This window comes from Onychostruthus taczanowskii, unplaced genomic scaffold (assembly GCF_017590055.1).
Source record: "Onychostruthus taczanowskii isolate IOZ18803 unplaced genomic scaffold, ASM1759005v1 scaffold57, whole genome shotgun sequence".
NCBI lineage: Eukaryota > Metazoa > Chordata > Aves > Passeriformes > Passeridae > Onychostruthus > Onychostruthus taczanowskii.
Window position 1 is genome coordinate 3,632,188 of NW_024503346.1, and position 23,416 is coordinate 3,655,603.

The 23,416-nt window shown below is 40.6% G+C and overlaps 1 protein-coding gene across 1 annotated transcript; it reads left to right on the forward strand.

Moving 5' to 3' along the window:
- The first annotated feature begins 258 nt into the window (after positions 1-258).
- Positions 259-15,714, forward strand: EDN3 (endothelin 3). The gene is made up of 5 exons (XM_041417769.1): positions 259-609; positions 912-1,053; positions 12,149-12,313; positions 12,811-12,915; positions 13,681-15,714. The coding sequence occupies exons 1-4, from the start codon at positions 558-560 to the stop codon at positions 12,881-12,883; spliced, it is 432 nt and encodes a 143-aa protein (XP_041273703.1). The 5' UTR covers positions 259-557; the 3' UTR covers positions 12,884-12,915; positions 13,681-15,714.
- The last annotated feature ends 7,702 nt before the right edge of the window (positions 15,715-23,416 follow it).

The window sequence follows — 23,416 nt, forward strand, 5'->3', positions numbered from 1 at the left end:
TTATTACACAAGCGATTCCTCCTGGAATCAGACACGGAGCAAGAGGATCAGGTAACTTCCAAGCCATAACCCGGAGCAGCAGGAGCAGCCCAGCGGCTCCCCCGGCGCTGCCGGGAGGATGTGCTGCCCCAGCCCGGCCGTTACCTGCCGGGGCAGCGGGGGCGGTGCGGGGCCGTGCCCGCCCCCGGCCCGCGCCCCGGGGGAGGCCGGCAGCTGCCGGCGGGTGGGAGGCGTCTGCAGCTGGAAAACAGCAGCTCCGCTTGCTGATCAGATTTGGGGGTGGGGTGGGAGGTGTGTGTGGGAAAAGCCGAGAGATGGATCTTCCCTTCTTTTGACAACACTCTCCCCTTCAGGACTAAGTCTGCACTGGAGGAAATTAACTGCGAGGGAGAAGCGCTAATCACACCTCCGTGTGGGAGCCAACTCCCGGGAGCAGCGTGTGCCGCCAGCCCCAGGATATTCCCTGCCTCCAACCTGAAGTGATCCCTCCTGGAACGGTTCAGTCGCGCCTGCAGTTCACCTTTGCCTGCAGTTAACCAGCGTGCAATTTGGGTTTAATGGAGCTGGGTTTATTGTTCCTCTTTGGACTTACGATTACGTCGACTGCAGGTAACGTGAATTTCTCTTTCTTTGCCCACTTCCACGCATGCACACAAAGAAAGGCTGGGTGTTTTTTTGTGTTGCCTTTTTTTTCCCCCCTCCTTCCAAAAGGCTGTAAGCAGCAGCCCACTCCGGTGCGCTGTAAAGAACGGGACTGCAAAGCCATCCTTTGGTTTCTCCCGAGCCCGGCGGGCTGGCGCTGCAGCCCGGGGCGCACACGAACATAACGGTGCTCCCGGCGCCCCGGGACTCCGCAGGGAGCGGGGATGGGTCGGGCCCGGCCCGGGGGGGCTGCGGGCGGGGGTGTGCGGGGGCGGCGGCGGCGGGCGGCAGGGCCAGGGCGGACGGCGGAGCGCTGCGGCACCGGGCCCGGCGCTGCACTTGCTACACCTACAAGGACAAGGAGTGCGTGTACTACTGCCACCTCGACATCATCTGGATCAACACCCCCGAGTGAGTGCGGGAAATGGCGGGCGGGGGGCGGGCGGGGTCAGCGCGGGACGGGGGGAGCCCAGCGCAGCCCCCCGAGCCCCGCAGCGCCGGCACCTGCCCGGCCCGGGACCCCGCACAGCGGGACAGGCACCGCGGCGTGCCGGGCACCGTGACAGGAGGGAACAGCGGTGATTTCCCACGAGAAATGTGGCTCTGACATCTCACCCGCTGGGAGAGCAGGAGTCGTGTGCGTGCAGATGTGCCAGTTTTGATACAAATTAGTGTGGAGAAATGCCGAGACGTTAAGATAATGTTTGAAAAATTCAATATGCCAGATTTTAAGATGTTACAAAAGAAAGCATTTTACAACTGTGCTCTGCGGAAACACAGGCTTTTGTTTCAACTCGTAATAAAAACAAATTTGGAAGCCGTTTGCCCTGGATTGGAAGTTCTGAGCTCCACACAGGGCGGTGGGGGTGGAGCACACGTGCAGAAAAGCTGCTCTGCACTGACAGTGCTTAATGGGAAGAAAGCATCCAGGAAGAATGACACTTTGCCTACATCCCAAAGGTTAGAGGCCTCCTTTTCCTACACCACTGTATATATCCTGTCTTGCTGAGTAACCAAAACAGATTTGTAAAGATTCTGCCAGCTAACAGGTTCCTGTAGCAACCACAGCGATCAGTTCAGTACAAAAATAATTAGGACATCAGATGAACCTGAGAACAAATGACTTCAAGAATTCAAGATTTTCAGACTCTGGGATGTGAACTTGAAGTATTCTGGTGGCTAAAGTCTGGGAACAGTTGTATTGATTCATATCTGCCTTTGAATCGATTGCAAAGCTTTTAATGAGATTAAAATTACAAAAGGAGTAGAAAAATAGAAAGTAGCCATAAACTAGGTTAAGTCAAATGGGGTTTAGGGCACTTAATTTGTAAATTCACGTGTGTGTCCTGGCTAGAGGCCATGTCTGATGACGTCTTTTGAACTTCTACCAACCTGTGAGTATCATGTATTCACACAAGTCATTCAATTCTTCGAGTTCCATACCTGCACTAATCCACCCCAGGATTACTTAGGGTTATTTTAGCCAAATATTTATGACTCAGTAAATTTAAGTCAGACCTCACCAGTGAAAATGGGGGAATGACATTCCTTTTCCCCTACGCACTGAATAAATAGACTTCTGCTAATTTTAAACACACGCTCCTCTTTTTTTTTTCTTTTTTTTTTTTTTTTCTTCTTTTGTTTTTGGATATCCTGTTTTAAGTCTACAGGACTTAAATTTTTCATTCCATGGCCAAAATTATTTAGTGTGCATTAATTCACTGATGTGGAGAGTTTTCCTACATGAGAGTTTTTTGCCAGTATCACTAAAGAAAGAACAAAAAAATTAGAAAACAAGGCATATAACATTTTCATGATACCTGTAGAATTGGCAATTAAGTCTGTATAATAATCCAAATATTAAACAGTTGGGGTTCTAAGTCTTTATTTTCTTAACTGAAGTCAGTTGTACATAAAATAGCAGCAGATCTGTGAAGTCTACCCCCACTGGGTATAGGTTAACCTGAAATGATTTAATGTGAGGACCAGGAAATTATCTTTTTATCATTTTTACGCCATGTGATGGGATGTTTCTATACAAACCATGGAATGAATACATTCAATTTTAATATTAATTATTCACACAGAATAATACATTTTTAGCTCCAAAGACATGAACTTGTATAACCTAACAGCACTGTTGGAACTGGGTGAATTGGGGTGCTGGGAGCCCTCTGAGGCTGACAAAGAGTGGGTGGATGATGGTGAAATTAGCCTGGAATTAGTCCAGCAGGGACTGAATTTCCTGGGCTCTGTCTGAAGTGGGAAGGTTTGCTGACCTGCTCCATGGACAGGTGACAGCAGTACAAAACTCTTGTCACAGCACAGTTGTGATTTCAGAAATCCCAGGATTCTTCCTAGGAATGCTCCCAAGGCAGAGGTAAACATTAAATTAAGTGTATTGGATATTTGGAACCATTTCAGTGCAACAAGAGCAGCAGGATTTAAGATTCCATCTGCCATGAGCAGCGCTAATTCTGCTCTGGTGATTGATTTGGAATAACATCTCAGGAAGTCAAGAGGTTCTTCTGGATGTGAAAGAGGGGAACCAGGCCTGCTTGGGCAATTTAATATCCTGAGCAAGTTACACTACTTCTTTGAAATGGAACTAACCACGAGATGTGTACAGATGGCTGCTTGTAAAAGGGGCTTTTACATTGCTCTTGTACACATGTTGTGGAAAGTTTTTATATTTACTAAAAATTTGGCTCCAATGCAGCTTGGAGGGTCATACACACAGTGAGAGTCCTGAAAGTTGGTGTAAAGTTTGGAGAAGTTTTCCTGACATCTGGTATTTTTCTTGCTTATTTATTTTTTTTTCCCCACTACATCAAACCCTACAATTGCTTCTTATGTTTTTCTTTCTTTCGCCCCTGACCTTTTTATTTCACTTTGTATCTTCTTGTTCCCCACAAAATTTCCTCATACTTTCTGTTTTCAGGCTACTCTTGCATCTATACTTTAAAGACAAACTTTAATTCCTCCTCTGGTTTCTTCTGCTTTTCCCAACAAGAGCTGTTAAGCATTGTTGTAATATATTCAAAACAAATCTTGGTCATGGCCTCTCCTCCTTTTCTGGAAAAGCAGTTAAAGTTTTTATTGAAGCTGTTGGAGGCAGAGTGACAATAGAAGGTCTATTTCTATCCCTGCTGAGAAACCACTTAGATCAGCAGGGTGACAGTTGTAGAAAAGCACAAAATTGCAGAATGTGGAGCCTCTGACTCCCTGCAGCTTTCACCAATTAAATGAGAAATTATCTCTGCACACATGTTTTGAGTATTGCTCTATACTTGACTGTGAACCACTGCTAGTCCAGACCACGAGAAGCACCAGTGTTTTTTGGATATAGTGAGTCTTTCATTCTGGGAACAGTGGGAAAGTGGAAAAGAAGATGACCTAAAGAAAGGCAGGTAAGTCAGAAGAGAATAATGCAATTACGTGGTGTAGACAAACAAAGGTTGCATAACAAAGGTAATTAAAAGCTGGTAAACTGCTCTCACTGATAAGATTGATTAGCCAGGAATTAGTTTGCAATGTATTTTTTTTTGTCAAGTGATTAATTATGCTTATCTTGATCTATAGTTATAGACACATTTTAAATAATTAATTGTCTTTCAAACAGTACCCACTGACACAATACAGGCACCGCTTGATGCTTAATTTTGTAAATTAAAGAAGAAAATATAGGCAAGAGAACAAAATATGGGCAAGACTACTTTTAGATCTGCACCACTTCAGAGTGGTCCTATATTTCACTATGAACAGAGATTGTGCATCCAACAGCAATAATAACAGTTAATTATAACAGTTCCTTCACTAAATAACATGAATGTTGCTGCAGGAAGCTCTATTGATGCTCAGAATGATGAGTGATAGATTAAAAAGGTGACAACTCCTAAGAAAGTGTTACTATCGTGAGGGCACAGATACTCAAGTGGTCTTCAATTCTAAAATAAAAGTGTAATGATCATCTATGGCAATAATCCAGATATTTCCAAAGGAGAATTCCTCACTCGAACTAAGCACCAAAATTAAGAACATTTCTTTTGAAGGGTCTAAACCAAAGCAAAAGTGTTTTTTTCTTTCCTAAATGACACGTCACTTTGGTATTTGTTATTATGTTCAGAAGAAGAGTGAATGAAATTCTGTGGCCACACTGTAAAGACCAGTTTCATGATGATCTAAGAGTTCTGTCTGCCAGTTAATATGAGTTTCTGAATCAGGAAAATTGGATGGAAAAAGTGAAAGGCAGATTTTGGTCTAACACTGTGTTGCTGCTCTGATCCTCTGTATTTAACACATGTTCTGTTTCCTCTGGGGGAGGGCAAGGACAGGGACAGGACTTGTGTCTGTCTCTGCTGTGTGGGACACACTGGGAGGGGATCTGGTCAGTGTCCCATGCTGTGGGAGCAGGTGGGGACACTGGAAGGATCTGATATTTTGTCACTTAATAAAAAAATTTGTTTCTGTGACTTGAGCAAGTCAGATAATCCTTAGCAACAAGTTAGCTCCAGATAGTGCCCAACAGAAATGTGTTTTCCTGACCTCAGGTGACCACTGGCTGAGGTGAGAAAGGCTTTTCAGACACTTGTGGTTGTGTCTCTAAGTGATGATGAATGGCTTTGTCAGGAGCTAAACAGCCTGAGCAGATCCCACCTGCACCCAGCTCTCCTACAAATGATCTTTGATCATTACTGACTTAGGTTACCATCAGAAAGTCTTCTCAGAATGGAAACAATCTGTAGCCTATCATCACTTCACTCACAGTTTTGCTCACACACACACAGATGATGTCTCAGGATGGTGTTCCAACAGACAAGATTTAATACAACCCAGTGGTTACTCTGCTCTAACTGCATGTGCTGCTGGCCAACTTTTCCTTCATAACATCTTTTTGTTACCTGCATCTCTTTGGTGATTGAATTTTGTTGAACAGAAGCCCACATTACAAAATTTAAAAGCAAAGATGCTTTTAATCCTTATGGACATTAAGTGATGTTCTAAATTATTATAATTACTCCAATTCTGGATAATTATATTTATCATTAAATAAGTATAGGTGATGTATTGGTGTGAAGTATTTTACTGGAAATAAAAGTACACTAAATATCTCTTGTTCAGCAGAACAATTAAGCAGGTGATTATAAACTCTAGATCAGATTGAAAATCCCTGCTAGTCAGAGGCATGATGATAAAACAGTGGCTGCCAGCCAGGAAGCTCAAATAAGGGAGCTGATCTGTCAGCTGAACAGTGCACATAGTTAACCTTCAGAACCAAGTGCCAAAACTGAAATGATGAATCTTTGTTGAGTTGATTTTATTTTTCTGAATGAAGCTCGCCCTGATTTTGCAATCTTTACTATCCATGGGAACATGTGGAATCTGTTTGTCTTGCAAAATCTTCACGTGAAGTGAAGAATATTTCAAATAGATTTACTGAACATAGTAACAGGCTCCTGCTGTAATTGTTATATTTTATTGTGGACAAACTGATTTGATTTTAGGCCTCTCTATTCAAAGAGGTATTCTTACATATTTGAAATGTGTACTGACCTCACACTTGCAGTGTCTCACTGTCTGAAGTGTGCATAGCTTGCATGCCCTCCTCAGTCTAGAAGTAGAATATTTCTTCTGAGCTTACTGACAGAACTCCTAGAACTGATGTTTTACAGCAACCTCAGGAAGACTTGAAATGATTTGGCTGTGCAGTTCCAATCCCAGTCCCTGCAGGAGCTGGCCCTGAGAAGATGAGGTCAGGGATGAGACATGCTGATAGCCAGGGCTTTGAAATTTCACCACTGCTGCTCCTGCTGGTCTAATTCTAAGAATAAACACTCTTGAGGGCTGTCAAACCACAGTCACTTTCACCAGTCTTACATTTTAACACCATGTGTTTATTTTCCCCCGGGTTTTTGTTTTATTTGTTTTTAAACCAGCGGTGGGTTTTGAACTCTACAGGCTGTAGAGAGAGGTAGGAACATGCATTAGTGTGTGTTCCTTGTGTGCACTGCTGGGGTGGCTTCTGAAGCAGCAATAAGTATTCTGTGTTTTAGTTTGAAAAAATCTTAATTTGATTCATTTCATCCATATTTCCCAGCTGCTCTGCCTTTTGGGCTTTACCTCAGTGGTTTTGTACCACTGTAAGTGGTAAGAACCATGTACTGATAGTACTGACTGCCAGTCAGAGGGAGAACAGGAATAATGTGAATTTGGGCCTGACAGACAGAAGATGCTGCTCCAAATTGTACTAATTTCTTTAAATTAATGATCATATATCTTGTAATGGGGCTGGGGGCAGATTGGTGTTGACATGAGGCACGGAAGGAGATGCTGAGAGTTGTTTTGAGAGAGGTATTTCTGTGGCACACTGGCTCAGTTTATTAGGTCAGGTGAGCTCTACCCAGCCTCTCTGGGGATTTGGGGTGTTAATGGACACCCCCAGGCTTGCTTCATATTGTTTACCCCAGTAAATATACCCCAAATTTTCACTGCACAACTCAGGTATTGTTCTGACCATGTTTGAGAAACAGAACCTGTAACACCCCTTTGACAGCTACAGGAGGAGGATGGAGAGTGATAAACAGCCTCCAGATTCTCACCGTGCCTGACCTGGGTACCAAGAAGCCCCAGGGGGAGGAAAATCAAAGAACTCACGTGGTCAGTGAACCTGAGCGGTGAAGCAGATGTGTGCAATCCTTGGCTTATTACATTACCTAAGTTAGCTGTAATTAATGAGTTAAAACTAATTGGCATCCTCGCAAATTAGCAAGCATTAATTAAAGGATAAGACAGCAAGGTCATGGAGGTGCATGTTTTGGATAATAGGAGCCTGTTCAGTATCTAGGAACACTGAGCACTACTAAATTGAGGATGTGGGAAAGAAAGGTGTGGCTATAAAGGATAAAAGTTGTTTCATCTGAAAGTAGCTTTAACTTCAAAAAACTACTCAGAAAAAGTGCAGCTTCTGAGAATATGGAGAGGGTGACCAAAGCAACAAGTCAGGCATCCTTTGGAGATGTTTTACTCCTTGGATAATGATAAGAATGGGTTAATATGGGAGGTGCCTCTATTGTGAGCTCCTAAAAACCCACGCCTGTTATGGGAAGAGCTGGAGCCAACTTCCAGAGCAGCCAATGATCTCTTCATCTGTAAAGCTACACAGTGCTACTGCAGGGCCTTTATATTAAAATATACACAGAAATATCTGTTATTTCCCCCAAGCATCATCCTTCATTCTAGGGACATTTTCTCTCACTAGGAGGATGGTAAATTTTGCTTCCTTTACTCTCAGTGGTCCTTACAGGGAACCCTTATATTTTGGGATTGTCTGAAAACACTGGAGTCTGTTGGGAGCCTTGCTGGCCTGGATGTGTGCCAGAAAATATATTGGCTGAATCCTGAAATCACAGCATCTAAGATGGTTGCTGCAACCCCCTCATCCCTTTGTTTTGGCTGAAACTCTCCAGTGCCCTGGAGGTATCTGCTGTGTTTAAGTGGCTGGGAAAGTAGAAGATAATAGCAGCTCATAGATCAATTATAACATAGCATGAGAAACTCAGCCACATGTTATAAAATTAAAATAAACCAATTGGATTTGTCTGTCTGAATTCTGAGCCTTCATTGTGAGTGGGGGACAGCAGGATTCAGGCAAATCTTAATTCCCAATTCAACCTGAAGGTATTAATCCTTCAACAGGCAGTTTTCTTCTGTGGAAGATTTTCACTGTTTCAGAATGGCTGTTCAGTGGAAAAATCACTTGGTACCAATTGCTTGGTACTTCCCCTCTTTTTTTTTCAACAAACAAATGCCTATTTCTGTTAATTTAATTGCAAAACCTTCCTAGCTGGAAGAGCTAGCTGGCTCTTAGGGGGAGAGCTTTTCTGATTGTGTTTTGTGCACACGAAGTACACAAATAATCTAGGTTATTTCAGCCTCTGATATCCAATCTGACAAGAACACACTGTGCTTGGATTAGTCCTGTGCTGCTCTGTTATACATGAGATTATCTTTGTTTCATTATCTGTTGCATTGACTAATCACAATTACAACACATGGAATAATTACAAGTACTGGAGAGCTTGTGATGGTTTTGCTGGGGATTTTTTTTTGCATACAGAGTAAAGAACAAATAGCTTATACTGAAGAAGCAACGATTTCCTTAAACTCAGACCTTCTCTTTGTTAGAAAATTCTAAAGAACTGAGCATGCAGACCTTTGTGCACCCATTGGCTGGCTGGAGTAATCATAGTGAACCTCCCAAAAGAGTGTAATGCCTCAGAAATCACAGATTTGGATGTTGCCAGTCAGATGCCAGTTCAAAGAAGTACCTTGGAAAGGCTGATTCAGAAATGTCTAGGTTTGCTTATTCTCCACTTTGTAGAGAAGAAAGGCATAAAGGACTCACAGCACACCTTAGCTGTAAATATATCTTAAACTCATATCAGTTTACTTCAGGAGAATTTTATTCTCCTAAAGGAAGAAATGCTGCATACTGAGTTAAAAGTCAAGAATTCAAATTTTCTTGTGAAATGTAAATCTTAAACAAAAGGAATTAATTAAAAACCTGTGGATGCTGCAGAGAAATTTCCAAAAATATTAGTAAATGGCTTAGCCAGGACTTTGTCCAGGGACTGGGTCATAAAAGACAGTGTAAGGAACTGGTAGTTCAGGATCCCCCAGTTCTGCCTCTGCCCCACTCCAGCTGATCCTTATCTTCACTGGGGGGACACAAAGTGCCCTGTGCATATACAATTCATCAAACTCTTTGTGATTGTTGTTGGAAAGACTTTGGGTTGCTTTTGAAGTGAACCTTGTTTGAGTTTGAATTTTTGGATTAGAAGCCAAAACCAGGCATATTTGGATTATTGTATTTCTATCTCTGATTGGCAAATCTGCACATTACCTTACACAAAAACTTCACTTAATTCTGGTTAAAAGTCTTTGAAACTTAAAACACTTGAAAATGTCATTGTATTGGCACATGCTGCTGGTCCACTGAGAATGAAGTAGCCTTGACTACATTTTCTAAGCTATGAAGCATAATGTACTTAATTAGAAAGATCAGAAGAAGTATCTAAAATATCACTTTCCTGCTTTGCTTAAGGCTGTGAATCATGGCTCTTATCACTTGTAATTATAATTACATCCTACCCTCCTCCCTGTTTGCTGGAATTTACTGTCTCTTAGGAAAGGCAGCAGATTGGTAATGGGCCTTTTCCTCAATCACTGGAGTTCACATACTGATGGATTGAGGTAAAATCGAAAGCTGATGACAATTCTGGTTGGTCCATTAATTTTCCAATTGCAGCAATTAAGAATAAAGCTCATGCCCTTCTTTCTCTCTGGCTATTCAGGCAGAGCCTCTGATTCAGGGCAAACTGTGACTCAGTCCCACAGAGCTTTTGGTAAAACTTAACTTTAGAGTAAAAAAGCCCAGTATCATATTTTGAAAGGGTGAACTTTTGAACAAGGAACCACTTTAAATAATGAGAATAGCATATTACAGTGTTTTATGCCTCATTAGCATAATGTAGGATGACATCTGCAAAAGCTGCAAGAAGCTTCTTTATGCCCTGGCAAACTATCTGTCATTAAACAGGGCTCTCACATTGTCTAAAACACACAAAATTCATCTTTCCATTTCAGTCTCAGTTGGAGCAGGAAGTTAAATAACAGAATTTTACCAGACAGTTTTCATAGAGGGTTTGCCGCTGTTAAAAATAAAGGAACTTTCCCCCACTCCTGCCTTTAAATACCAGTTCTTACTTCATAAAAAACATGAATGTGTAAAAAAAAATACGAACATGGAGCAATTATTTATGTCAGAAGTTCCCTACATTAGCCATTTCACATTCATTATTGTAAAGCAGATGTCAGTATATATCTTAAATTATAAAATGGGACTTGCTCCTAATCCTAAAGACAACAAAAAGCTTTTTAAATGATGGTTTGAGAAGGGAGGCCAAAATCAAGTTCTAAAGTCTTTTAAGACAAATATGGGTGTTCTTGGTCTCTCCCAGTGTCCCGGCATAGGAGTAAAATGGTGAAAATAAGGAAGATTTTCTGCATGGAGGCAGAGCAGGACCTGCTGGAGAAAAACCATCCCCTGGGCTCTGAACACAGAAGTACTGCTTGTGGTTTTCTCTCTCTCTCAGGATGATTTTATGGTCAGCCTAACTCCACAGGTTCAGGCTGTGAAAGACAAGGGGCACTGCTACAAATGTACTACGAGTGCAGAGGCTTGAATAAATGATTTGCATCAGCTGTACTGATGTTGCATCAAAATTATTGCAGAGATTAGGAAAAGAATGTTTCTGAACCTTTCAGCCCACCATGTGTGTGGGAAAATGGAAAATTTGCAGCTTTCCCATTAGCAGCCTAATGATGTTTTTATGAAAGCAAATGAAAGAAGCAGAGCTATGTGAAGGTAGTGGTTCCAGACTCATTATTCAGGCTTTGTTCTGTAACCTTTCTGTAACCTTTCTAGATTGACTCTGACTTCCTCTTCCCTGCCTTTTTCTTTTCTTTTTTTTTTTTTTTTTCCACTCATCCCCTCCTCTTTCTTGCTTTTGAACATGAGATTCTCTTCAGATTTTTAACATTTGTGGATTTGTGGCTTGCTTAGCCCATTCCTCAAGTCCTCAGGAACTTTTGTGAGACTCCAGAAGTTTGATGGGGAGTACAGCTGCTGTTGATTGAGATTCTTTAACAGCTTGGAAGAGAGTAATTTACGACATCAATCCAAACTATCCAACTCTTTTTGGGGATTTTAGCAGGCACTGATGAACCATGTCCTTTTCTGATAAGAATATTGACTATAACCCATTAAAGAGCAAATCATGCAGAGAAATAAAGAGAGGTACCCCCTACTATTCCTTGGTGTGCTGCAGCACAGAATAGGATCTCTCACAGAAAGGTAGAACCATGCAAGGAGGATTGTCTGGGAGTTTCTTGCATGTGTAACTCCACGGGTCATGTTCCAAACATAATGCAGTAAATGAATCATGCTGACAGTTTTCTCAATTTCAATGACAAAATTAATGGCAAATCAGACTCAGAACCATGAACTACATGAAAACTACACAATGTTACTGATCTGGTGAAATCAGCACAGCTCCTCTGTCACTTCAGACCAGCCACGGCACTGAATGTGACAGATTTTGTGCATAGGCTGGGGAAACCAACACAACACAGGAATAAGGTGTAAAATAAACAATAACTTGGGGATGTATTTGCATCACCTCTTAGGTATTCCAATTTTATTTTTTTTTTTCACTAGTGTAGCTGGCAACTAATCCTTCCAGTAGAGCTGTCTGCTAATTTATAACTTGGTGAAAGCCTGAGTTGATGGAGCAGAAGTTATGATCTGGTACAGGGAGAACTTAGATGAGCATAGGGTTTGATTTTTCTGCCACTATTTATTGCTTTCCGTCAACACATCTCTTCAGTAAAATAGAAAAGAGGTGGAACATAATTTTAATTGGTTCCTGTGTGATTCTCACAACAGGAGGACTGTGCCATATGGACTGTCTAACTACAGAGGCAGCTTCAGAGGCAAAAGGTCCACAGGCCAGACTCAGAGTGCTCCCCAGTCCTCACTCCGATGTTCCTGCTGGGATGCTCACGACAAGCAGTGTTTGCAGTTTTGCAGAAGAATGCAGGACAGAAGGAGGTGAGTGTCTTTCCCTGTCGCTGCAACCTGGCCACGTGATGAGGCTATTTCATGGAGATAAATTAATCAGGATGTATTTATCAAGAGGAACTGATTAAAGGTATTGATTTTAAATAAAAATCCCCTCTGCAGTTGTGGTGGGTTAACCCTGGCCAGCAGCCAAGCACTTCCACTGATGCTTGTTCACTTCCCCTTCAGTGGGATGGGGGAGTGAACAGGAAGAAAAAAAGCAGGAAAACTCCTGTGTCACATCAGTGTTTAATAAGTGAAGGAAAGAGGCCAGAGCCAGCCAGTACTGCTTGGAATTTTCTTTTTTCTGTTTCTTTTTATGATGTGGTGATTTTGAAACAGCAGATCTGTCCAGTTAGGGGCATGCTGAACATTACAGTGTTCTAGAATGTTTTATGCAGTCTAATAAAGAGCACGACATTGTCATTTCATCTATGGGGACATTGATGAGAACACAGTGACAAGTTTAGGCAATCTCTGTTCTACAGAAATCAGGGATCAATGAAGAAGACAGAGGAGAAAGACCAATGCAGGGAAGAAGAACACAATTTTGTTCAGTAGCACAGAGAGTCTGGAGGATTCTGAACAATCAGGTATGTTAATGTTAAAAAGAAATACTCACTTTCCATAAATGTTATTTGTATTTGCAGAACCCTTAATTTTTTTCAACTGGATATTATCACTCCTTCCAAAATTAAGGACAGAATTTGGCCCATGAGTTTGTTTGTTTGGTTTTTTTTTTCCTAATTTAATTTTTAAAATAAACTTTACTATACTGAGAACTGCTACAACCTTTCTTGTGCTGATGTAACTCCTTCAAACTCCTTCAAAAGTTGGATTATTTGGCTATAAGCCAATACATATTTTGGCTTTTTTTTTTTTTTTTTTTTTTAGGACAAGGGCTGTTCCTGTCTATCATGTTTTTCCTCATTTAGCACTGCAGCAAATTAAGCTACATATCCCTATGCAGTGCTCCAGTAAAAGCTGAAGTGTTAAGGTAAAGAAACAGGAAAAACTTTGTGGAAGAAGTATCTGGAGGGAAAAGTAAATCTGCTTTTGATGTCATGTATCAGGAGGTTACTGTGACCCAGTAGCCAGTTTCAAATATTGTCACTTCTAAAAAAGTCACACCAATACCCCAAATTTTTTGCTATGAAGGGAAGCACGTGGATTAGAATTCCCCAAGCTGAATTTGTTGCTGTGATTATTTGAGTAGAGCTAATTAGAGAACTGTGTAGAGCTTGCTCTGTGTACACATAACCAAGGAGGGCAGCCAAAATTATCTCAGGTAACAGGGACTTAGTGCTGCATATTCAACAGTTTGGCTGTATTCCTTTGTTGGTTTGTTTTCTTTAAAGCTTTAACATTTATTTGCTGGAGCTCAGAAACAAGAACTTAAACTACAACTCTCCCTTGAGATGGACAAACTTGATGCTTCAGTGTGATGCCAGTGAAGAATTCAGCAGTAGGCAACACTTCCATTTCAGCAGTGCCCCTCTGAGGGCATGGGAACCTGGATGAAGAAGCTTTTCTCCCCTCGAGAGAGCCTCAGAAAAGGATAATCTTTATCATGTAACCTGGCAGGGAATGTATCACTATTGAGGAAAACTTCAAAGGCAGACCCAAACTTCAGCAATGCAAAGCTTCAGGAAACGTTTTTCTCTGTGATTTAAACAAGTACAATAGACACTGTTCCACTCACTGCTTGCTCTGTGTCTGAAGAATCCATCCACAGCTCTGTGCAGGCAGCTGCAAGTGGAGAATGTGGAGAGTTAGAGGGAGATTGCCTCTACATCAGTTCTCATTAAGAATAAACAGATACAAAATATTTCTCTTGTTAATGTATGCAAGCCTGAATCATCACATTGTAACTTTGTGGCAGATGTTTAAATGACAGTATCTATGCAGAATAAATATGAATGGCTAATATAAATATTATTATAAACTATAGCAAGTTAAGAGTATACATTGAGTATTCAATAGATTACCTAATTTAGGCACAAGTTATTCCTGCACTTGGAAGTTCCACTCAAACACACTTACAGTGATTATTTGGGGATGCACTGTAGTTGGTGAACAGAACTTCAGTGATTCATCCCAAAGAATTTTCCTACAGATGCAAGGCTAGGACTGTGGAACTTGATGCCATCAGAGTAATTTCTGTGCTGGCCATTTGCTGTCCCAGGCCCCTACAGGTCACACCCACAGCACACCCTCTGGGCTTTGCCAGTGCTACAAATCCCACCTTTATCTCTCCATTGAAACACCAGCACCAAATAACCCAGAAACTTGGCAATAAGGATTAACTCCAACCCTGGACATTTTTCAGTGTAAATGATTTCTTCAGAAATTATGGACTTCTTTTTGCTACAAGGATGCAAGAGTAAGAAAAGGAAAAAGAGTAACTTTTGCAAATCCTGTTCTATATTATTTAAAAAGAGAGGAAATCCCTTACTTGTGACATTACAATTTTTTTTGGGCTGTTTACTGATCTTCATGCAGACTTTCCCCAGGGCACACAGGTTAAACAATAACCCCCTGTTGTTAAATTATATTTTAGAATAAGAAAGATGGAGACCAAAAGAAAAGTGAAAAGAAATCAACAGTAAAAATATCTATATAGGGCTTAAACCAGTGGTAATGGTTTTTGTTCAAAACAAGAAAGGGAGGTCTTTGCCAAAACATATGATATATTTTATATATATGTGGATATATTTCATAAATAAATTATTACAGTTATAAAATTAAATATATCTTTCAGTTATTGCATTTGTATCAGTTTCTTACTTGCTGTGTAACTGATTTTGTACATTTATAGAAAATAGATTATTTATTGTATAAAACCACTACACATACTATTTTTTCATACTTTTTTTTAAAAGACATTGTATAGTTTTGGGGTTTTTAAAAAAGAATCAGGCTTTGTTATGAAGAATGCTTAGTGTTCCTAGTGCTCCGTTATGACCAAAACCTGAAAATTTCTTCCCCTGCTGAATCCCTCCACACAGGTCCCACAGCTTGCTGCCTTTGAGAGGTTGATAATTCTCCTGACAGTCTGGGAGTTGAGTAGGAAAACAGGAGAACAAATTCTGTGCCAGTAATTATGCATAAAAAGTGAAGTTTCAATTTTGTGTCCCTTTTGCTATAAATGTAACCCTCATCTGTCCCCTAACCCTGGGACAAACAAGGCGAAAGTTATTTGTCCTGAGGGTTCTTTTTGTGGACAATGTCCACGGAGTTCAGCTCCAGCCCCAAGCACATCCCAGTGCTGAACAAGCCTCCAGATTCTCCTCAGCTCAGCTTTTACATGACCTGCTCAGCCTGTGTTTGGAATTCTCCTGTCTTCCCCCATGTGAATTCAATTTAAATGCTGCATTTGAAGATGGATTCACACCTTCCTCAGTCCCAAACGCTTTAATTTAATTTTAAACAATCACAAAAAAAAAAAAAAAAAAAATCTAGCTGGATTCTTTCTTTGACATGGAGGCAGATTTAACCCTTCAGTGGAGGGCAAAGACGTTATTGTTGTTTTTTCTCCTTAGGAAAGAGAAATCCCTTTTTTTTTTCTATATGAATTCCACATTGAAGGGGTTTGGTTTTGGAACTCTGGTGCCAATGTACCAGTTAATGTAAAAATCAGTCCATTGTGAATACAGCAAAAGAATGAAAATGAGAAATAATGTTGTATCAAACTCAGAAGAGGGAGAAGTTAACTGTAGATATTTCCAAATAAACCTATAAACCACAGAATTTACCTGGAAGTTGTGTGTGCTGGATTCTAGCTTTGAACTATCGTTGTTCCATCTGGGAACACTTAACAACATGAGGCAGTTTTGACCTAATTTCATGTTTATAGAAAATGTCACCAGTAACATTCCTCATTGACTCACTTTACCTAATTTTTAATTTGTACTACAAGGTGTTAAGTTAATTGGAAGTACAACTCTTTAAAAGTTATACATAGAAATAAACTCATATACAACTAATATATGTTTTTAATTAAGAAACAACTCTTAAAATCTGATAAATCATAAAAGGATTATTTGCAAAAGTTAGAATTAAAGGCTCTTTCATCTTTCAACATGTAGTGTTAGCATAGTTAGGTATCCTCAGAATCACCCTTGTTCTGGGATATTATTTTGAGGACATTTGTACTTTTAATTTTGTAACAACAAATTAGTTCCAGTTCTTACTCTATTCAATGTAAAACCATATATGCACAAATCTGCTATAATTCTGTCAGAGTTCCATAGCATTCATTCTAATTCCCAGTACTAAAAGTTCAGTTTTGTGTTGTTCATAGCAATAAAAACAATAAATGATCAAAAGCAAAGAAAACTATGTAGAAAGGAGCCTTGGAAGAATTTAAGTATTTATCCTCAAAGAGATGTGAGTGCAGCCCCCAAGCAAAGGGCTGTGAGGGACAGGAGAGCCCCGTTTGGTTCCCTGTGTTCCCAGAAGGAATTCCAAGGAGCTCAGGGCTCACAGCAAAGCCCTTCAGGTAAACTCATCAGCAGGAGAGGGGAAGTGCCATGGAACAGGGTCTCCATCACCACCTGCACCTCCCCTCCTTGGCTGTGCCTTGTGACAGGCACAGAGGGTCTGGCAGTGACAGTCTGAGAGGACACCAAAGCTGGAAGGGACCATGTCCTCCGTTCCCATCCCCAGAGCAGAGCTCATCCCATTCCCTGTCCTTTACAATAAACGGCTCCTTGTTGCTGTGCCAGCTTTTGGGGACACCATTCTGTTGATTCTGATTCTCCCTACATCCAAGATTCTTGTAATGCCTGGAAGCCAAGTTCATCTACAGATCCTTTCCCTTTATGTCATCCCTATATTGATCCCCCACTGGCACCATCCAACATCCTTCACACGTACTCAGATGCTGTTTTTAGGAGCTGGCTGTCAGAACAGCCAGGCAAAAATAACTCTGCTGTGACAGATTGCTGAGGACAGTCATGAAAATTTGATTGAAGACAACAAAATTGTTTGTCTTGACAAAAGTAAAATGCAGGCTGACTTAAGACTGAGTAATGTAACTAAAAGATATCATTAGAACAGGAACAAATTCTATCCATGTGAGCATTAAATCTTTCAATCCACAGCTTGAAATCTATTGGAAGAGTAATCAAGGAAAATTGCAAACAGATGACTCTGGAAACAGTGTTTGTTTTCACTACTAGAGTTTTACAATGCATAATATATAACCTGATCTGGAGAGCTTTATGCTACAAAGAAATGTCAGGATTGAGAGATTTAAAATGCTAAGCAAGTTAAACAAAGCATATTGCACCCTCTGTTTACCTTGCAGTAGTACCTTCCAAACTTTGCTTAAAAGTACATTTTAAGGAGTAGTTTGACTTCCAAGGTTTTCAGCAGTGCTTTAGAGGACAGATGTGCCTTGATGTGCACTTCAAAGCTATCTCTGCAGAGGAGGGATCCATGCAGTTGTGGGTAGCACAACTGAGCTTCCAGAGAGGTTTGGGATGAGGTTCAAGCCTTGGTTCCCGTTTGCCATGGCAAACACTGCTCTGAAGCCTTGGGCTCTTTCCACTAGCCTAGAGTGGCCCCAGCGTTCACACCAAACATCCCTCCCCTTATCTAAGTCTTCTGGATTAGTTCCCTCCTTTTGTTTCAGTAGGATCCATTTTATAACAGACCAGGCGCTGGTCACTTCCTGAACTCACCACTTTCAAAAATTAGGGAGATGTGCAGGTCTAAAAACTCCTTGTGCACCTCTGAGTTACTTTAGGGATCTAAATATCTTTTCCATGTGTTATCAGTGGTCATTGGTAAGTGGATACCTTGGCTCACACTTCCTGCAGATGTCTCCAGCAACATAAATGGAACTGACTGAAGTTCAGCCCTTTAACAATAAAGATTAGAAGCCTTTGACATTCAGACTCCATTTTCCCCATAAATATTTTTTTAAAAAAATTCTATATGAACAAGACAATGTAGATACTAAAGGGCCAACATGTCAACATGTTAAACAATGAAATAATCTTTGAGAAGGTTTTTTTTTTTAACTGTTACAATGGATATTCCATTATACTATAAGTCACATTTCTTAAGTAATCATTTCTGCTGAAGCTGTATCTCAGAGTGTGAAACAGCTCTCCCTTAGGTTACTTACTATTTATGTGTTTTATTAATGGTAATTTTGCCACAACTTTCCAGTAAATATTTGCTCTATTGCGACAAATTATAATAACTGTAATTTTTTATAGTTCATTTTGATTTAGCTGTCTTGTTTTTATAATTACTGCTCTCACCCCCACCACAAAGAACTGACTGAATTTGGAAATGTTTTAGTGTCTCACTGCTTCCCTTTGGTGTTCCAGGCCTGGCAATCTGTATTGCTCTAGAGAGAGCTGCCTTCACTTACTACTGCAGGCCCTCAGTTATGCAAATACTTCCAACGCAGATGTGAAGAGGGTGGGAGCCTTTTGTCATTAAAAAATAAATGTGCAAACTATTGTAGCAATATAAAATATATATTGAATGGCTAGTGCATGAGGTGAGCTACAAAACCACAGAAAAGCAGATGTAAAAATGAAAGCCCAGAGGCTCCATTAGAAGATTCCTGGAACTATGCATATATTTATTCAATTCTGATATCATTAAGATGCAGTTCCCAAAGAGATGGTTTTAAAATCTGTAATTTGTTTCCCCATATCTATCACAGAAGAGGTATCCATTAATTTCACAATGAAGTCAGTTTCCAGCTCCTTCTGGTGTCAATTTGGATAGTCACGGGTCAGCTAAAGGTCACATCTTCAGTGGTTTTAAGACACTACAACTGAGAACCAGATTAAACCTAAGCACTTGAATTCTTAAATGTAAAAATTTTCTTTATACAAATCTGCTCATGAATTAATACATTCAAAACACCTGTACCAGGTCCCAAGGGTTGTCTTGATTAACATTCTTCCTTTAAGCAAAGTTCCAAAGAGCTGGGATACTGTGTATTTGCAGAACAGAAGAAAAATGAAAACTGGAGGAGAGGAAATCCTGCACCAGAGTTCGATAACCCCCGAATCATAGTTTGGAATCTGCTATCTTGCTATGGGATCTTGGGTAAATTACTCAGGCTCTCATTGCAGACACTCACACAAGGGCAAGACCCAAGGCTGTGTTTGTGTTAAGATCCCTACAGAGCCAGTCCTAAGCCATGCTTCTCTCTAAGTAACAATTTCACTTATAAATGCTTCTGGTCATCTTTGAGAACACGTGAAGGATCAATGTGTTTTGGTGGAACTGTCGCTGCACCTCTGATTACTTTCAAAGAATTGATCAGCTACTGCCTACCAGAAACAGAAAGTCCCTAAAATACTACCATAAAGTACACAGAGGGGCATGCACAGAGCAAACAGAGTGTTTGATCCTGATGCTGATTCAGAGCAGAACCAAAGCATAGCAGAGGTCTCAGTTGGTCATGGCTGTCTGTGCACTCAGGCACGCATTGGCTGTCTTGAAACAACCCAGTATTGCTTTGGCTGGTTGGCTTCAGCCTCCTGTGTGCCTTTGAGCAGAAGGGTCAGAAACACTTTTAAAAGAACACTGAGATGTTATTACCAATCTAAACTGAGGAACTGTAGCATGAAAAGGGCATGAAGGGGCACACTGGCAATGCACATTCCCTGCAAGGACCCCAAAAATCAAACTAATGTCCATGGTGTTCATTGTGTGCAGAAACATCTCAATATTGCTAATGGGACCAGTAATATTAAAATGCACATCCCGCTTGCTTGTGCACATTCTCTGAGGTACCCCTTGGTGTAGGATCCTGCACATCTCCTCAGGGGCAGCCCAGGAGGTGGCACCAGCCAGGCTGTCCCACCCTGTTCTTGCCAGGGAAGAGGAGAGCGTGGGCACCAGGCCCTGGGTCAGGACATGAACTTCCAGCACTTTGCTACCCAAGCCAAGCATTCCTGTCAAGGGCGTTTTACTGCACCAGTTTTTATTTCATTGATGTTGCAAATGTGTCTTCCCAAGTACCACAGAGCAAAGGGAGTACACATGTTTTACCAGTTACATGCACTGCCTTCATAACAGTTCTCAAAGCCTTTATTTCCACATATGCAGCACTATGATTTATTTTATTTAGAAAGGCAACGTCGGTTGCCAAGCTCCTTCTACTGTGCCTGTCTCACTGTGTGAAAAACACCAATTTCAAAACAAACACTGCTTATTGGAAGAAAATGAGTTCCAAACTCCTCTTTCCTAATTTTCAAGAAATGCTGGTAAAGAAAGAACATGGCACAGCTACAGTGTCAGAAGTGAGAGGCCTCCAGCATCTGTCACCTCTGCTGCAGCAAGAGGAGCTTCAGTACAATCTTTCAACAACTCCTTTTTTTCCCCCCATTTTTGCACAACTGCCAGCATTCTTGGCAAGAGGAGCTTCAGTACAATCTTTCAACAACTCCTTTTTTTCCCCTGTTTTTGCACAACTGCCAGCATTCTTATAAGTGTGTCTTTCCTCAACTGGCCTGAATAAGGTATGACTTTTTTTTAAGCAGCACTTTTATAACAGAGTTGTCTAACAGTCCGAGCTGGAACCTCAGCCATCCAGAACGTACCTAAGTTGTCAACTCCTGTTTTTCAAGAATTCCTCTGTTTGTAAACAGTGAGTAATTTACATGCCAGTTTTTGTGCTTCATCTGCTTCCCCTACTGCAGATTCCATTGTCTGCAGATCTCACTTCTGGAAAACAGTCTTAAAATGTTTATCAATTATGACTTTCACTTAAAAGCCCCAGGAATTTCATGTTGTACAAAACACCACAGCATTGATTTCTTGAAAAATTCCAGAATTTTTTCATTTTTCTGTCAATCTCGTGCATATCAGCTCAATCCTTCATGATTAGTTACCTTAACAAGGAATATGATCACTTGATATATTGTTAGCACTTGAAATGTGCTTTGAAATAATCAGCTGGTTTAGACATAGACCCATTAGAAAGACATTATTCCCATTATTTATTCAAAATTTCTGTTACCAAAATCATATTAATGCTACTGCAATTGAGTCATTGTTCCAGTTTCTCAAATATAAAACATTCTTCTTGAAACTACACAGACAAACCCAGTTCTGCTGTCCACTGCTGTATTGTGCCTCTTCTGTACAGGGACACCTTGCTCAAAGTAAAGCTGTAACATAAATAAAAACCTGCCTTTTAGGTAATTAAGGAGAGGAAATCCTATGTGACATCACTCAAAGTTTATGTATTACAGCAATAGGAACACTAAGCCAATAAATTCTTTGAAAACAGGTTTAAAGGAGTCTCACCTTTATTTGCATCCTTTTAAATTAATCTTTTATTCAAATAATGTTTTTTCTGTTAATTCCTCATGTATTTACACAATTCTTTCCTTCCCCCCCTTTGAAAATCCTCTTTATTCAGAGGGTTTTGGTAGAAAGGTTGCCTTGAGTCATGACAAACATTGGTGGATGGGGGATTTTGGGCAAACCTGTAAAGGAACTTTCTGTTGCCTGATGATCTGCTTGTACTGAACCAGGCATTCAAGGATATCCAAGATTATGAATTCAGCCAGACATCTGTCAAAATGGTCATAAGCAGAAGAAAGTTTGAAAAGTTCAAACACTCACAGCATCTGCCTAAAAGGCAGAAGTTTGCTTTCTACAGGAAGCCAAAAATGCCTGGAATTTCAGAAATCTGCCAGACTAAAATAAAAATGTAACACATTACCTAACTAAACAGCTTTTTATGCAGGCCTTCCCTCCTAAAAATAGTAAGTACACCTCAAAAGTATAATAAAATAAATTCATTTCTGTTACAATTTCATAGAAAATGGCAGCTCAGTTGATGTAAAGGAAGAAGTTTATGGTTGAGTTGCACTGCCAAAGTATCCAAGCTTGGGTTTTTTTCCTGCAGTTCCCTTGAAGCAGCCAGAGACTTCACTCTTGTCATTGCCCATAAATACAAAATGTCTCTGCCACTGTTTGACCATCTATGTCTTGGCATTTTCACACTCTACCTTCCCACAGGTAAAGCATCTACACTCTGGAATTTTCCCTCTTGGAAGAGAGGCAAAGTCCCCCCCACCCAGGGTGAAATGAAGTTCCATGGGAGACTTGACTCCTCATTGACACCAAAAATCCCTCTGTGATGCAGCAGCAGCTAAAATATTGCAGGGAGTCTTTGCTGTCCCAAAGTGTTTCATCTGAAAGAACAATTCATGTGAATAAAATTTCATTTCTGTTCTCCTTTGTCCCTCTCCTCTGACACAAGCACTGCAGGCAGGTGGCAGTCCTGGGTTTAATTATGGAGATTATTTATCGTTCTGGTGGAGAAATCCTCATATGGGAACGATTTGTGATTCATGAATGATCTGGACTTAACTGATTTAGAGGTTGGTCCAAGAATATCTGCACAACTATCCAAATGCTTATGTAAGTTACTTTCACACACTGTTACATACCACTTCACACCTTCTGCTACAGCTTTTGCAAAACCACCCCTCAAAATCACTGAAGACAATGCAGAATCAGTTAGATTTAAACTACAATACCTGATAGGCAGGACATGGTCTGTAGGTGTCTAGTAAGAAAATCTTCTCAGTAATCTGAAGTCTTGATTTTATATTAAAAAAATTGGTACACTGAAGTTTCTGGCTGTGTTGCCTTCCACAATTGTATCTTTTTAATCTAATGACACTAATTTAAAATTTCTGACTTTCTTTTTTCTTTTTGAAAACCCAACTTTTGTAATTCTTGATGTTTTAAGTGGAAATTTGAAAAAACTGGGCAGGGATGTTAAATACCCAAATTACCTTTTTCATCCATACTTTTATTCTGTAGAACAGGAGAAAAGTAATGAGTGCATTTCATTTTTCTGTTAAGGGCAATCGTGTTCAGCTGCAGTTGCATGGTGTATCCAGCCCTCAAGGCTTCACTCAGTTGTTTTTGTAGCACACCTCACCCTCAGAATACTCGGTGCTAGTCATAACATCTTTTGGAAACAATGGCACTCCTCCAGTACGTAAATACCATTTCTAACAGACAAAGATACACAGAGGAAAGCAGAAATGGCTGTTTACTTTTGAAATGCTGCCAGGAGTGAACCTATTT